General features: G+C 39.9%; 1 protein-coding gene across 6 annotated transcripts in view; it reads right to left on the bottom strand.

The window, feature by feature from the left end:
- The window catches only part of LOC139756163 (uncharacterized protein C2orf42), a 164,941-nt gene that overhangs the window by 10,235 nt on the left and 139,152 nt on the right, over nt 1-15,554 (bottom strand). For all 6 annotated transcript variants that reach the window (XM_071675344.1, XM_071675347.1, XM_071675348.1 and 3 more), the window contains one exon: nt 7,270-7,467. In XM_071675344.1, the coding sequence (XP_071531445.1) occupies nt 7,270-7,467 (198 nt within the window). The remainder of the gene's footprint in view (nt 1-7,269; nt 7,468-15,554) is intronic.

The raw sequence follows: 15,554 nt of genomic DNA, 5'->3' as shown, positions 1-15,554 counted from the left end.
CTGTGATAAATCATAGGAATATGAGAAGAAAGGCAAAGTGTACTGACAGAGGACAAAACAGGAAATGCCATAAATAGCATGAGGATAGTGCAGCTTGCTAACACAGCAGTGGGGGTAAAGCATTAGGATATGGAAAGGTCAGACTGAAAGTAATGTATTCAAATGGTGAAGCATTTATAGTTTATAGCAAAGAGCTGGAACTCAAGGATTGTATAAAGGAAAATACACCTGATATTGTTGGTATTATGGAGACTATAAATTTACCTAAGAGATAAGATCTCACCTGTTCTGCCTAGAAGGGTACATGTTAGCACAGAAGGCAAAAGAAAGCAAAGGAGGGGAGGATCAGCCATCTTAATAGAATATATCTTGAAGTTTCATGAAATAGCGAAAGATGGCCAATTCACATGATATATAATGAGAAGTGTATCTGTATGGAAGAAAGGCATAGTGCTATTGATAGAATCCTCCAGAGAAATACAACAATCCAGAAAAAACATATAATGATAACAATAAAGGAACAATCAGGATGGTACATGAAGACGTGAAGCACTTACTTTTTAGAGATGATAAATATTGACACTGGGGGATTTCAACAACAAAGAGATAGATTGGAGGAATTTGGGTTTTCAAGGTGATAGGGGTAATGATGACAAGTTTTTAGTGTGCGCAGAAAAATTTCCTAAACCAACATGTCATAGGCACACTAAGATGCAAAGGAATGATACACCATCATAGCTACATGATATCTCCATACATACAAGTATGGACAGTGAAAGAAATGATTATGCAGTGCTATGAACTGAATATGTGGTGAACAAGAACATTTATAAGTGCAGAGGTAAGACATGACATAAAGAGGAGATATAATTATGGAAACTACACAAAAAAAAAATTTCTTTGGTAATGTATATTGGGAAATGGAGTTCAGTATCCAGGAGCAACGCCATTGTAGTGAGAGCTTTGGTGAAATTTGCAATGAAGGATTCGAGGCATGGCTCCAACCTCAGTCCTCAAATACAGAGGGAACAGTAAGAAGAAAGAATGACAAAGTTAGGCAGGTGAAAATCCAAAACTTTTTGATAAATTCATTAGGAGGGTGTTGTCACTTAAAGAGCAGCTAATCAAACTAAGGATTTCAAAGGGAAAAATTGTAGAGAATGACATATGGTAGTGTGAGGAACTGAATAACATGTTCAAAAGTGTTTTCATTGTGGAAGACACTATGGCTTCAACACCAAATGAGATGGAATGGGTAGGTTTTGGAAACCATTGAGATATCTAAAAAAGATATCAACAGAATACTAAAAGGACATGATGCACTAAAGATGTGTGCAGATAAGATATATAAACCACTTGAATTTCTGCTCAAGATGCCACTGGAGAATAGCAATGTGCCAAAGGAATGGAAAAAGGCATGCCTCATACCTATATATGTGAAAGAAGAATGGAAACAGGCACTGAACTACAGGCTAGTAGCATTAACAAGTGTGGTGCGTAAGGCTCTGGAAAAGACAATTAGACAGCAAGTGGAAGACTTCCTAAGAGGGAGAGATTTCCTATGTGAGAGACAGCATGGTTTTAAGAAAGAGGTTCTTGTGTAACTAAATACTTAGAGTTCTATGAGAGACTGAGCTAGGCAAAAGGGAAGGCTGAGTGATCTGTGTGCATCTGGACTTCCTAAAAAACATTTGACACTGTACTGCATGGGAGGCTGATTAAAAAGCTGGATCAATAGGCAATAACAAGGAATAAGCTCCAACAATGGATAGACTATTTTCTCAGTGGGAGGAAACGAAGCACACATGTTTTGAGGAGCCTTTCCTAAATGAGTTGAGGTGAACAGCAGTGTGTCACAGGGTTACTCTTTTTTGATCTATTTTGATCTATTACTCTTTTTTGATCTATGCTCATGATTTCCCTAAAGGTATGGAATCCTACCAGAGTAAATTTACAGATGATGCAAAGGTTATGATGGAAGTGAAAAGCAAGGACAACATCAGCTTACAAGGGGACCTGTATAGACTCCAAAGTTGGTCTGAAACATGGTTCATGAAATTCAACCCATGCAACTGTAAAGTAATGAGGATGAAACAAAGTAAAAGATGGCCTCAGTGTGACAATTTAGCTGGAAGGAAATAAGTTTCAAGATTCTGTGTGTGAAAAGGAATTGGGAGTTGACATCATCCCTAACCTGTAGCCAAAATCCTATTATGGGAGAATAACAAGGGAAACAAACTGTCAGCTGGCAAATATCAGAAGAGCTTTCAAGAATTAGAATAAGGAAACACTTAGCTAGCTATTCATATCCTAAAAAATCTTAAACTAGAATGTATTTCACAAGTTTGGTCACTGCACCTGTAGAAGCACAGACAGCTCAAAGAAAAGGTCCACATTAGGGCAACAAAGATGGTACCAGAACATAAAATAGCTAAGTTAAAGGAAAAGGCTGGAGGCTTTAAATCTATCCATACTGGAAGATATCTGAATGAGAGATGACCTGATTACAACCTGTAAGTTTTTATATGAAATCAACAATGTAGACAGTATACAGTTCATCGTGAAATGTAGGGACAGAGCAACCAGAGGACATAACATAAAATCAAGCAAGAAACTTGTTAAAATGGATGTAAGAAATACTTCCATAATATACAAGTAGTGGCTGAATGGAACAGAATACCTGAACATATGGTTAATGCAGAGAGCATACAAAAAATTAAGAGGTTGTGATAGTAGAGAAAGCTCAAGAGGTGGGAACCCACAAATGTAAAACTCACTTCCCCCTCTAAAGTACAAGTGGGTAAACAAATACATTCAACAGTCCTTTAGAATACTCACCCCACCTTCTCTTCATATCATTTCTGGTTATCAACACTTCCCCTTTTGCCCTCTTCACTGATTATCCCATTTTCTCTCTTTTTCTCACAATATTAAGCAGAAGAGATCAGAATCTCATAAATTAGTGTGATAAGAGTAGAAAGGTATAAAGATGTTTCAGTAAGAAAAACTTGCAAACATTTCATCAAGACTATGTAGGCACAAAGAGTGTCAGATGTTGATTTTAAGCAAAATTTTTATCATCTATTATTAACATTACCTATGGTGTTACTTTCAACTACTATAATTGGCTAATCATATGTCAACAATCCAGATGAAGGAAAGTTCTTAAACACATTTGAGGTAAAACTTTTTCCCAAGAGTTTGTGTTCATCACTACAAATGAAATTAAACAAATCTAGCCTTAAGTAACTTAGCTTGTTACATGAAAATCATTGAAGACTATTATAATCTTAAATACCTGCATTAGATCTATTCTTAACCTTCTCTTGTCTATGCTAAGTAAATATGAGTTGTTTAGTCAGCTCTCATAGGATTTATTTCTTAATCTGGAAGTCATACTGGTAGCTCACTGCTGTAATCTTTTCATTCTCTCTATGTCTTTTATCAAGAAGAGTGACCAAATATGAACAAAAATTGAAATCTGGGATGCACCAATGAAACATAAAGAGAGAGGGTAGTTTTCCTAACCTGAGATTCAAAAGCTCTACTGATGAATCCGAGAATTTTTTTTGCCCCTTATAATGGGTTCTGTGCACCACTTACTTGACTTTAGATCACCTGAGAATATCAAACCCAAGTCTTTTTCTTCATTTACCTTTTTTAGCTCAAAAGAATTCATCAGTTTGTCTAAGTCACTTTGAAGTTGCAGATATTCTATTTTTGTTGTAAATCTATTTTTCAGCTTAATATCTTCAACAAAGTTTGATATCATATGACGCAGCCCACCATTAATATCATTAGCAATTATGATAAAGCGAATCAGTCCTGAGACTGATCCCTATTGCATACCATTTGCTACATCTAACCATTCTGAGGCTTGACCATTTATATGAATGCAAACTGCTGAAAATATGGAGGTGCCCCCTGTGCAAAAGGATTTCAACAAATCAAAGGGCTGATTATTTCACATTTTGACTTTGGAAATTGGTTAAGTATTCATCCCTGAGTAACAAAATATCATATTCTGGTAGCTCCCCTGACCATCCTGTGTAAAACCCAGTCTTCTTGTGTATGACAGATAATGCCCACTAGCACTGCCAGATGCATAAGTGTCCTGAATTTTTCTTTTCTACATTTCATTACAATTTCATATTTTCACTGCGCTATTACATCTGAATTTGCATTAGCACTAATCAATTGGTCTGAATATCTGTTTTTCATGAAAACATATTACTAATGATATGTACGTGAACAAAGCAGAGATCATTCTGTGAAAGTAATCTTTATGGGGTGGATGAGCCTCTGGGCTAACCTTTGAATCAACCTCTAGATGCAGTTCACCCTCAAGGCATCCCAATCCAACAATACATCTCCATATTTCTGCAGTAACTTATCAGTGGGTGTCTAAATTGGTCTCTGACTTTGCTTAATTCATGAACTTAACACTCCCTAACAATTCACAGGCATTCTTACTCAATAGTGGCACACAATTTACATCAACAATGAAGAAAGTGAGCTAATATTTTCCAAAGTAAACATGTCATCTGACACTTACCAAGGGGTTTGATTCTACTTCTAGTGAAAGCAACCAATACAGCATTTGTGCATTTCAACTCTGGTTTTCCTTTAAGCTTGTCATAGATTCTTTCAGGCAAACACTGACCTCAGCTCCTGTATCCATTTAGAAAGACAATGGTTGATCTTGAAGGAGAAGAGTAAACTGGTCCTCTTGATTTGGCCCTTTTAACTGGTTGGAGGCTACCTTGGACACTACTTTTGCTGACTTCCTCAGGACATATAAACCTCCCACTGACTTCTTGAATCATCTTTCAGAGTAAGATGTTGAATCTTCTTTGCCAGCCTGACGTACACTCTTGCCTTTTCCTGGACTGCTGAAGTTGTCACACCTACTCTTGAAATGTATAGTCTTGCCACACTTCATACACTGTTGCTAGCTGGGCAGAGTATCCTTCCAAAGACATGCTTAAAGCCACAGAACTTACAGGTACTTTGTGATGTGTTGCCAGGAACTGAGGGTGGATACTCACTTTTCTTCGATTTCACACTGCTGACATTCAAACTGCTTACAGCTGCACCAAACTCCTTCATCTGTTCTTCACTCACCTCAGGAGCTCTGCACTGTAGTACGAATTCATCAAGGGTCATGTTGCCTTTCCTCAGCAGCCGTCCATGTAGCTTGTCATCACTCATGCCACGTATAATTCTGTCTCTAATCATTTCATCCTTCAAAGTACCAAACTCACAATTTACTGCCTTCTTTCTTAGGTCAGTTACCAAACTATCAATAGTTTCATCAGCCTGTTGCACTCTATTAAATATGTATCCTTCACAAGTGAAATTCTTCTCAGGCTCAAAATATTCTTGCAACTTCTCTGTAAGAATCTTGTATTTCTTTTTATCAGCTTCCTCTACAGGGAAAGTGTTATGTATATCTACCAAATCTCTTCCACCAGTTTAGCAGTAAGGCAATCTTCACCTTATCCTTCTCATCTTTCTCAGAACTCAGTAAATATATCTCAAATTCATGGCAGAATCTTTTCCAGTTCTCTGCTGTATTACCTGATTATATCAGGGGGTCAGGAAGTCGACCTTGGATGCTCATCCTGAATGTTCCAGGCGACCACAACAATGGCACAGGGAGACTACCACCTCACAGCATCTCACTTCTTGCCACCAACCATCTTCCCTCTCACACAAGTAGCTCCTCTTCATAGTCAGAAGCATGTGAGATGCTGGCACACATGACACCATGTAATATGTGCCATATCAAGGTGGCTTCAGGTGTGAGGGGAGAGGGAGTGAGAGAAACAGCCGATTGTTTATCCCACTCTTAAAGTGAAAAAATTCCTCTACCAGGAATTTTCTCCTTTAAGAAGGGGGTATTACGAACATGTGTGTGTGTGTGCCCACATGTTCGTGTATATAACGTGTGTGTGTGTCCATGTGTATGGTGTTGTTATTTCTTATCAGGACGAGGATTACGGTCTTCCTCTGAGACTGGCTCGGACCTCACCAAGCATTAGGCTTAATAATCCTGTTTTGAAGCCAGATGGGAATCTGTCCTTGAGCACCCGAACCCTTATCAGAGGCGTGAGATTAAGTTGTCAGTCAGCGTACAGGGTATGTCATCCCGTACATCATCGCCACTGTCATAAACAAGACAACAGAGGAGGCTGAGCTTTAGGCAAGATGTGGGACGGACTTAGGATTCTCCAAACCAACCAGTTTCACAGAGTACCAACCTCCTCCAATGACAATTGGATCTTAGGCTCATGGCCAATCAAGAATAGCATTGTAGGGTAACAGGGCAGACGCTCATTCTTACTTGTAATAAATACCCCTGACACCCACTGAGCCTCGATTTTCTCTCTCTAGCCCAGCGAGGTAAGTGGTGTCCCTCTGTCGCAAGCCTGTTACCCGAGTGAAGTGCGTGATATAGACTCTACATTGTTTTGCCTCTGTCCTTTAATTTCGAGTGTCACAGAGTATTGTAACTTGTCATAGAAGGGTCTAACCATAAGTGTATCTTGAATCATGTTATCGAAAATAAATTGTCATACAGGAAAGAGATCTCTTGGTCTGAAATCTTATCTGGAATGTTAAACTCATGTTCAGAATTAACGTAAACGATTTGTGCCTGATTTCACGTGTTCAGTTTTGTACACTTTAGTTCTTTCAATATAAGTAGTTTTAATGCTGGTGTTTGATTTAATCCCATGACTTTACGATAGTGTTATCCTGTGTTGTGTAATATAACAAATCTAACGTCCTTGCAAAGACAAGGATCAGTATAGTATTTGTAACATATATATGTAATTGGTGACCTTGCTAGAATAAGTACAGAGTTCGTAACAATATTCATTATGAAAAATGGCAAACCATCTTTTGCACAATCACTTGTATCATCTTAAAGGCCTGATTTGATACCTTTCACTCTATTCAACTCAAAGGTCCTGCAACCCCTAAGCCTTGTTTCATACAAACCTTATGTGTCTAATTTTCTTTTTCTAAAAGCATCTACACCTATCCTCTTACATTCTTCATTAAATTCCTCTTACATTTGATTCACCCATGAGATCCTGCATCTCTTGTTGAATGTGGCTGCAGGCATGCCACTTTTGTCCATGGCCATGACCTCCTTTTGTGGAGAATATCTATGGACAAACAAAAAGGTAGGAAGCCTATTTCCTTAAGGAAGACTTGCTATCCTTGCTCCTTTAAAGACTCAAGTCCTTTCTTTCTACTTACCTTTTTAGTACCACTCTCCTGAAGAGTAAGGAGAGCTGAACTAGCTTGGACAACTGAATCATCTTGTTTCCGCTTAATTCCTGTCACAGGCAAGTTGTCAGGGATCTGATGGACAGAGATGGTCCCACCATCTGATGTCCGTAAGTGGATGCCCTCTGGAGTTCTCAACTGAATCTCCAATTTCCCTTCAATTTCCTCCTGTTGATTATATATTCTATTTCAGTGAGGTGGACAACAGCCAAATACATATTGGGAAGACTGCATATGTTATAATGCTCTATATATGAGGACTTTATACAGTAAATGATATAAAAGTTACAGCTTAATGACTTAAAATCTGTTTCTGAAGAGCAACCTTAACTTAATACCAGAAAAGAAGGGAACATACATGCTCTGATATGGTAATATATTTGCCGACACTCTGATTGTGGGTATTATGGTAATGTATTTGGTGAAGATGATTAATATGTCCCACAGTGAGACAGATCCTTACCATCTGGAAGCATTAATTGCTTTTAAATAATTACCACGTACTCTCCGCAAGTCATAGAAGGCAACTAAAAGGGGCGGGAGCAGAGGGCTGGAAACCCCCCCCCCTCCTTGTATTTCAAATTTCTAAAAGGGGAAACAGAAGGAAGAGTCATGCAGAGAGTGCTCATCCTCCTCGAAGGCTCGCACTGGGGTGTCTGAATGTGTGTGGAAGTAGCCAAGATGAGAAAAAAGGAGAGATAGGTAGTGTGTTTGAGGAAAGGAACCTGGATGTTTTGGCTCTGAATGAAACAAACCTCAAGGGTAAGGGGGAAAAGGTTTGGGAATGTCTTGGGAATAAAGTCAGGGGATGGTGAGAGGATAAAAGCAAAGGAAGGAGTAACACTCCTGAAGCAGGAGTTTTAAGAGTATGTGAGAATGTAAGAAAGTAAGCTCTAGATTGATATGGGTAACAGTGAAAGTGGATAGAGATGGGTGATTATTGGTGCCTATACACCTGGTCATGAGAAGAAAGATCTGGAGAGGCAAGTGTTCTGGGAGCAGCTGAGAGAGTGTGTTAGCAGCTTTGATGCATGAGACAGGGTTATGGTGATGGGTGATTTGAATGCAAAGGTGAGTGATGTGGCAGTTGAGGGTATAATTGGTGTACATGGGGTGTTCAATGTTGTAAATGGAAATGGTGAAAAGCTTGTGGATTTGTGTACTGAAAATGAACTGGTGATTAGGAATACCTGGTTTAAAAAGAGAGATATACATAAGTATATATATGTGAGTAGAAGAGATGGCAAGAAGGCATTACAGGATTATGTGTTAATTGATAGGCGTGTGAAAAAGAGACATTTGGATGTTAATGTGCTGGGAGGGGCAAATGGAGGAATGTCTGATCACTATCTTGTGGAAGCGAGGGTGAAGATTTGCAGAGGTTTTCAGAAAAGAAGAAGGATAAGCAGGAGACCAAATTGGAAGTGGAAGGATGGAGTGAAAAAGATTTTGAGTGATTGAGGCCTGAACATACAGGAGGGTGAATGGTGTGCAAGGAATAGAGAGAATTGGAATGACGTGGTATACTGGGTTCGACGTGCTGTCAATGGACTGAACCAGGGCATGTGAAGCGTCTGGGATAAACCATGGAAAGGTCTGTGGGGCCTGGATGTGGAAAGGGAGCTGTGGTTTGGGTGCATTACACATGACAGCTAGAGACTGAGTGTGAACGAATGTGGCCTTTTTTGTCTTTTCCTGATGCTACCTTGCTGGAGGGGGGATGCTATTTCATGTGTGGTGGGGTGGTGACAGGAATGGATGAAGGCAGCAAGTATGAATATGTACATGTGTATATATGTGTATGACTGTGTATGTTATTACTTATTTATTATACTTAATCGCCGCCTCCCGCGTTAGTGAGGTAGTGCAAGGAAACAGAAGAAGAATGGCCCAACCCATCCACATACACAGGTATATACATAAACATCCACACATGCACACATACATAGATATACATTTCAACGTATACATATATGTATGTAAATAAATACTGAAATGCAAGAAGCATAAACTGCTTTTAAAAACATATCCCCTAAAAATGCACACTAAATTGTCCATCTGTGTCTTAAAGAGAGGGAAAATAGACCTATAATTTCTCTAAAGAAAGGTAATATACCTAAATGTTAAAAACTTAATGAAGTTCGGATTTAATTGAAATAACAAGTGGATGGAGAGAGATGGGTGATTATTGGTGCCTATGCACCTGGTCATGAGAAGAAAGATCATGAGAGGCAAGTGTTTTGGGAGCAGGTGAGTGAGTGTTTAGCAGCTTTGATGCACGAAAGCAGGTTATAATGATGGGTGATTTGAATGCAAAGGTGGGTAATTTGGCAGTGTACATGGGGTGTTCAGTGTTGCAAATGGAAATGGTGGAGAGCTTGTGGATTTGTGTGATGAAAAAGGACTGGTGATTGAGAATACCTGGTTTAAAAAGAGAGATATACGTAAGTATACATATGTGAGTAGAAGAGATGGCCAGCGAGCATTATTGGAGTATGTGTTAATTAATAGGTGTAGAAGAGAGACTTTTGGATGTTAATGTACTGGGAGGGGCAGCTGGAGGGATGTCTGATCACTATCTTGTGGAGGAAAAGGTGAAGATTTGTAGAGGTTTTCAGAAAAGAAAGGAGAATGTTGGGGTGAAAAGAGTGGTGAGAGTAAGTGAGCATGGAAAAAGAGACTTGTGTGAGAAGGTACTATGAGAGATTGAGTGCAGAATGGCAAAAGGTGAAAGCAAATGACGTAAAGGGAGTGGGGGAGGAATGGGATGTATTCAGGGGAGCAGTGATGGCTTGCACAAAAGATGCATGTGGCATGAGAGAGATGGGAGTTGTGTGAGATAGAAAGGGTAGTGAGTGGTGGGATGAAGAAGTAAGATTGTTTGTGAAAGAGAAGAGAGTTGTTTTGGACGATTTTTGCAGGGAAGTAGTGCAAATGACTGGGAGATGTATAAAAGAAAGAGGCAAGAGGTCAAGAGAAAGGTGCAAGAGGTGAAAAACAGGGCAAATGAGAGTTGAGGTGAAAGAGTATCATTATATTTTCGGGAGAATAAAAAGATGTTTTGGAAGGAGGTAAATAAAGTGTGTATGACAAGAAAACAAATGGGAACATTGGAAGGGGGCAAATAGGGAGGTAATAACAAGTACTGATGAAGTGCAAAGGAGATGGAATGAGTATTTTGAAGGTTTGCTGAATGTGTTAGATGATAGAGTGGCAGATATAGGGCGTTTTGGTCAGAATGGTGCGTGAAGTGAAAGGGTCAGGGAGAATGGTTAGGTAAACAGAGAAGAGGTAGTGAAAGCTTTGCAGAAGATAAAAGCCAGCAAGGCGGCGGGGTGTGGATGGTACTGCATTTTTTTTTTTTTTTATACTTTGTCGCTGTCTCCCGCGTTTGCGAGGTAGCGCAAGGAAACAGACGAAAGAAATGGCCCAACCCACCCCCATACACATGTATATACATACGTCCACACATGCAAATATACATACCTACACAGCTTTCCATGGTTTACCCCAGACGCTTCACATGCCTTGATTCAATCCACTGACAGCACGTCAGCCCCGGTATACCACATCGCTCCAATTCACTCTATTCCTTGCCCTCCTTTCACCCTCCTGCATGTTCAGGCCCCGATCACACAAAATCTTTTTCACTCCATCTTTCCACCTCCAATTTGGTCTCCCTCTTCTCCTTGTTCCCTCCACCTCCGACACATATATCCTCTTGGTCAATCTTTCCTCACTCATCCTCTCCATGTGCCCAAACCACTTCAAAACACCCTCTTCTGCTCTCTCAACCACGCTCTTTTTATTTCCACACATCTCTCTTACCCTTACGTTACTCACTCGATCAAACCACCTCACACCACACATTGTCCTCAAACATCTCATTTCCAGCACATCCATCCTCCTGCGCACAACTCTATCCATAGCCCACGCCTCGCAACCATACAACATTGTTGGAACCACTATTCCTTCAAACATACCCATTTTTGCTTTCCGAGATAATGTTCTCGACTTCCACACATTCTTCAAGGCCCCCAGAATTTTCACCCCCTCCCCCACCCTATGATCCACTTCCGCTTCCATGGTTCCATCCGCTGCCAGATCCACTCCCAGATATCTAAAACACTTCACTTCCTCCAGTTTTTCTCCATTCAAACTCACCTCCCAATTGACTTGACCCTCAACCCTACTGTACCTAATAACCTTGCTCTTCTTCACATTTACTCTTAACTTTCTTCTTCCACACACTTTTCCAAACTCAGTCACCAGCTTCTGCAGTTTCTCACATGAATCAGCCACCAGCGCTGTGTCATCAGCGAACAACAACTGACTCACTTCCCAAGCTCTCTCATCCCCAACAGACTTCATACTTGCCCCTCTTTCCAAAACTCTTGCATTTACCTCCCTAACAACCCCATCCATAAACAAATTAAACAACCATGGAGACATCACACACCCCTGCCGCAAACCTACATTCACTGAGAACCAATCACTTTCCTCCCTTCCTACACGTACACATGCCTTACATCCTCGATAAAAACTTTTCACTGCTTCTAACAACTTTCCTCCCACACCATATATTCTTAATACCTTCCACAGAGCATCTCTATCAACTCTATCATATGCCTTCTCCAGATCCATAAATGCTACATACAAATCCATTTGCTTTTCTAAGTATTTCTCACATACATTCTTTAAAGCAAACACCTGATCCACACATCCTCTACCACTTCTGAAACCACACTGCTCTTCCCCAATCTGATGCTCTGTACATGCCTTCACCCTCTCAATCAATACCCTCCCATATAATTTACCAGGAATACTCAACAAACTTATACCTCTGTAATTTGAGCACTCACTCTTATCCCCTTTGCCTTTGTACAATGGCACTATGCACGCATTCCGCCAATCCTCAGGCACCTCACCATGAGTCATACATACATTAAATAACCTTACCAACCAGTCAACAATACAGTCACCCCCTTTTTTAATAAATTCCACTGCAATACCATCCAAACCTGCTGCCTTGCCGGCTTTCATCTTCCGCAAAGCTTTCACTACCTCTTCTCTGTTTACCAAATCATTTTCCCTAACCCTCTCACTTTGCACACCACCTCGACCAAAACACCCTATATCTGCCACTCTATCATCAAACACATTCAACAAACCTTCGAAATACTCACTCCATCTCCTTCTCACATCACCACTACTTGTTATCACCTCCCCATTTGCGCCCTTCACTGAAGTTCCCATTTGCTCCCTTGTCTTACGCACTTTATTTACCTCCTTCCAGAACATCTTTTTATTCTCCCTAAAATTTAATGATACTCTCTCACCCCAACTCTCATTTGCCCTTTTTTTCACCACTTTTTTTCACCACTTTTCACTCAAATTACAGAGGTATAAGTTTGTTGAGTATTCCTGGTAAATTATATGGGAGGGTATTGATTGAGAGGGTGAAGGCATGTACAGAGCATCAGATTGGGGAAGAGCACTGTGGTTTCAGAAGTGGTAGAGGATGTGTGGATCAGGTGTTTGCTTTGAAGAATGGATGTGAGAAATACTTAGAAAAGCAAATGGATTTATATGTAGCATTTATGGATCTGGAGAAGACATATGATAGAGTTGATAGAGATGCTCTGTGGAACGTATTAAGAATATATGGTGTGGGAGGCAAGTTGTTAGAAGCAGTGAAAAGTTTTTATCGAGGATGTAAGGCATGTGTACGTGTAGGAAGAGAGGAAAGTGATTGGTTCTCAGTGAATGTAGGTTTGCGGCAGGGGTGTGTGATGTCTCCATGGTTGTTTAATTTGTTTATGGATGGGGTTGTTCGGGAGGTGAATGCAAGAGTTTTGGAAAGAGGGGCAAGTATGAAGTCTGTTGGGGATGAGAGAGCTTGGGAAGTGAGTCAGTTGTTGTTCGCTGATGATACAGAGCTGGTGGCTGATTCATGTGAGAAACTGCAGAAGCTGGTGACTGAGTTTGGTAAAGTGTGTGAAAGAAGAAAGTTAAGAGTAAATGTGAATAAGAGCAAGGTTATTAGGTACAGTAGGGTTGAGGGTCAAGTCAATTGGGAGGTAAGTTTGAATGGAGAAAAACTGGAGGAAGTGAAGTGTTTTAGATATCTGGGAGTGGATCTGGCAGCGGATGGAACCATGGAAGCGGAAGTGGATCATAGGGTGGGGGAGGGGGAGAAAATTCTGGGAGCCTTGAAGAATGTGTGGAAGTCGAGAACATTATCTCGGAAAGCAAAAATGGGTATGTTTCAAGGAATAGTGGTTCCAACAATGTTGTATGGTTGTGAGGCGTGGGCTATGGATAGAGTTGTGCGCAGGAGGATGGATGTGCTGGAAATGAGATGTTTGAGGACAATGTGTGGTGTGAGGTGGTTTGATCGAGTAAGTAACGTAAGGGTAAGAGAGATGTGTGGAAATAAAAAGAGCGTGGTTGAGAGAGCAGAAGAGGGTGTTTTGAAATGGTTTGGGCACATGGAGAGAATGAGTGAGGAAAGATTGACCAAGAGCATATATGTGTCGGAGGTGGAGGGAACGAGGAGAAGAGGGACACCAAGTTGGAGGTGGAAAGATGGAGTGAAAAAGATTTTGTGTGCTCGGGGCCTGAACATGCAGGAGGGTGAAAGGAGGGCAAGGAATAGAGTGAATTGGATCGATGTGGTATACCGGGGTTGACGTGCTATCAGTGGATTGAATCAGGGCATGTGAAGCGTATGGGGTAAACCATGGAAAACTTTGTAGGTATTATATTTGCGCTTTGTGGATGTTATGTACATACTTGTGAAAGGGGGTGGTTGGGCCATTTCTTTCGTTTTTGTTTCCTGGCGCTACCGCACACGTGGGACGCGAAAAAGGGCAAGAAAAAAAAAATAAGATTTATCATAATTTTTAAATTTTTAAAAAAATTTTGGGAATGAACAGTTTTGAAGATGCAGCATCAATAAGAGAAACACAAAGCTAAACAAAATTTTTTGTTCGAAAGAGATTTTAGGTATTAAAAAACCAATAAGTTGTGGTATTGAAATAGGTTAGTGTAAGGGGATGAAAAATTTAATCGGTACTATCTAGACATGAAAAACCCTCTCCCCGCATAAACAATAGACATGTAGATTTCCCACCAATTCTGAAAACGGGAAAAGTACGGGAAGGTTACATTCTATTTCTGCTATTTCTTCACTTTCTGTTTTTGGGTCTTCTTGCTTTCCTCACCACAGAACCTTCTTCAAATATATGCTCACAGGTTTTTTAAAAAAAAAGCATATAAACTCATTTAGCAGGGGAAAAATTCTAACATTCATTTAAAACCCTAAAATGGGTTCCAAATTATTTAATTTCAGTATTTTGTAATTTTAGTTAACTAGCCGGCTTTCTTCTATTGAGGTACAATAACTACCATAAAGCAAAAATGGACAATTAGCAAGGGACCCTTTAAAAATTCCCCGGGGCTCTTCCTTACCTGAGTTACCAGGCTGTCAGAGGGGAGATGGAATGCTCTCCAGGATTGATGAGAGTTTTTTGTAACACTTCCCCCACCTGAATTGAGAGTCTCCGAATCATTAAAGGGTGAGAAATGAGCGCTCTCCCAGCACTCAATCCTGCACCCACTTTCTCCTATACTAACACTATTTTCTTTTCCACCCATTACAAAAGTTAAACTTGTTGACTGCTGATTTTTCCTGAAAGTTAAAAAACAAATAAAAACCTTTTAAATTTACTGGGGGGTTTCAGTAAAAAATCATGATTACTGAAAATCTTTCCAGCTTTAACAAAACCCAAATTTTTGTCAGGAAAAGGAAAAAACTAAGGGCAAGTTCGGGCGATCGTCCACCCAAAATATCAAAAATATTTGACATTTTTGAATAGCCATAATATTTAAAACTATTTAAAATTTAATATTATTATTTTATTATTATATATTATTTATTATCATTATTATCATAATTATCTTTTACTATTATTTTTATCAATTTTGTTGTTATTTTTATCTTTTTATATTATCATCCCTGGGGATAGGGGAGAAAGGGGTTTTCCCAGCATTCCTCACATGTGTAGAAGGAACTAGAGGGGACAGGAGCGGGGGCTAGGAAACCCCCCCCTCCTTGTATTTTAACTTTCTAAAAAGGGAAACAGAAGAAGGAAAAAACGGGGAGTGTCAATTTCCCCCTCGAAGGCTAGATGGGGTGTCTAAATGGGGTGGATTTAACCAAGATGAGAAAAAGGAGAGATGGTTGTTTGTTT

This window comes from Panulirus ornatus, chromosome 20, assembly GCF_036320965.1.
Source record: "Panulirus ornatus isolate Po-2019 chromosome 20, ASM3632096v1, whole genome shotgun sequence".
Classification (NCBI taxonomy): domain Eukaryota; kingdom Metazoa; phylum Arthropoda; class Malacostraca; order Decapoda; family Palinuridae; genus Panulirus; species Panulirus ornatus.
Note: the sequence above shows the minus strand (reverse complement) of the source record. Positions and strands in the feature narration are given on the sequence as shown.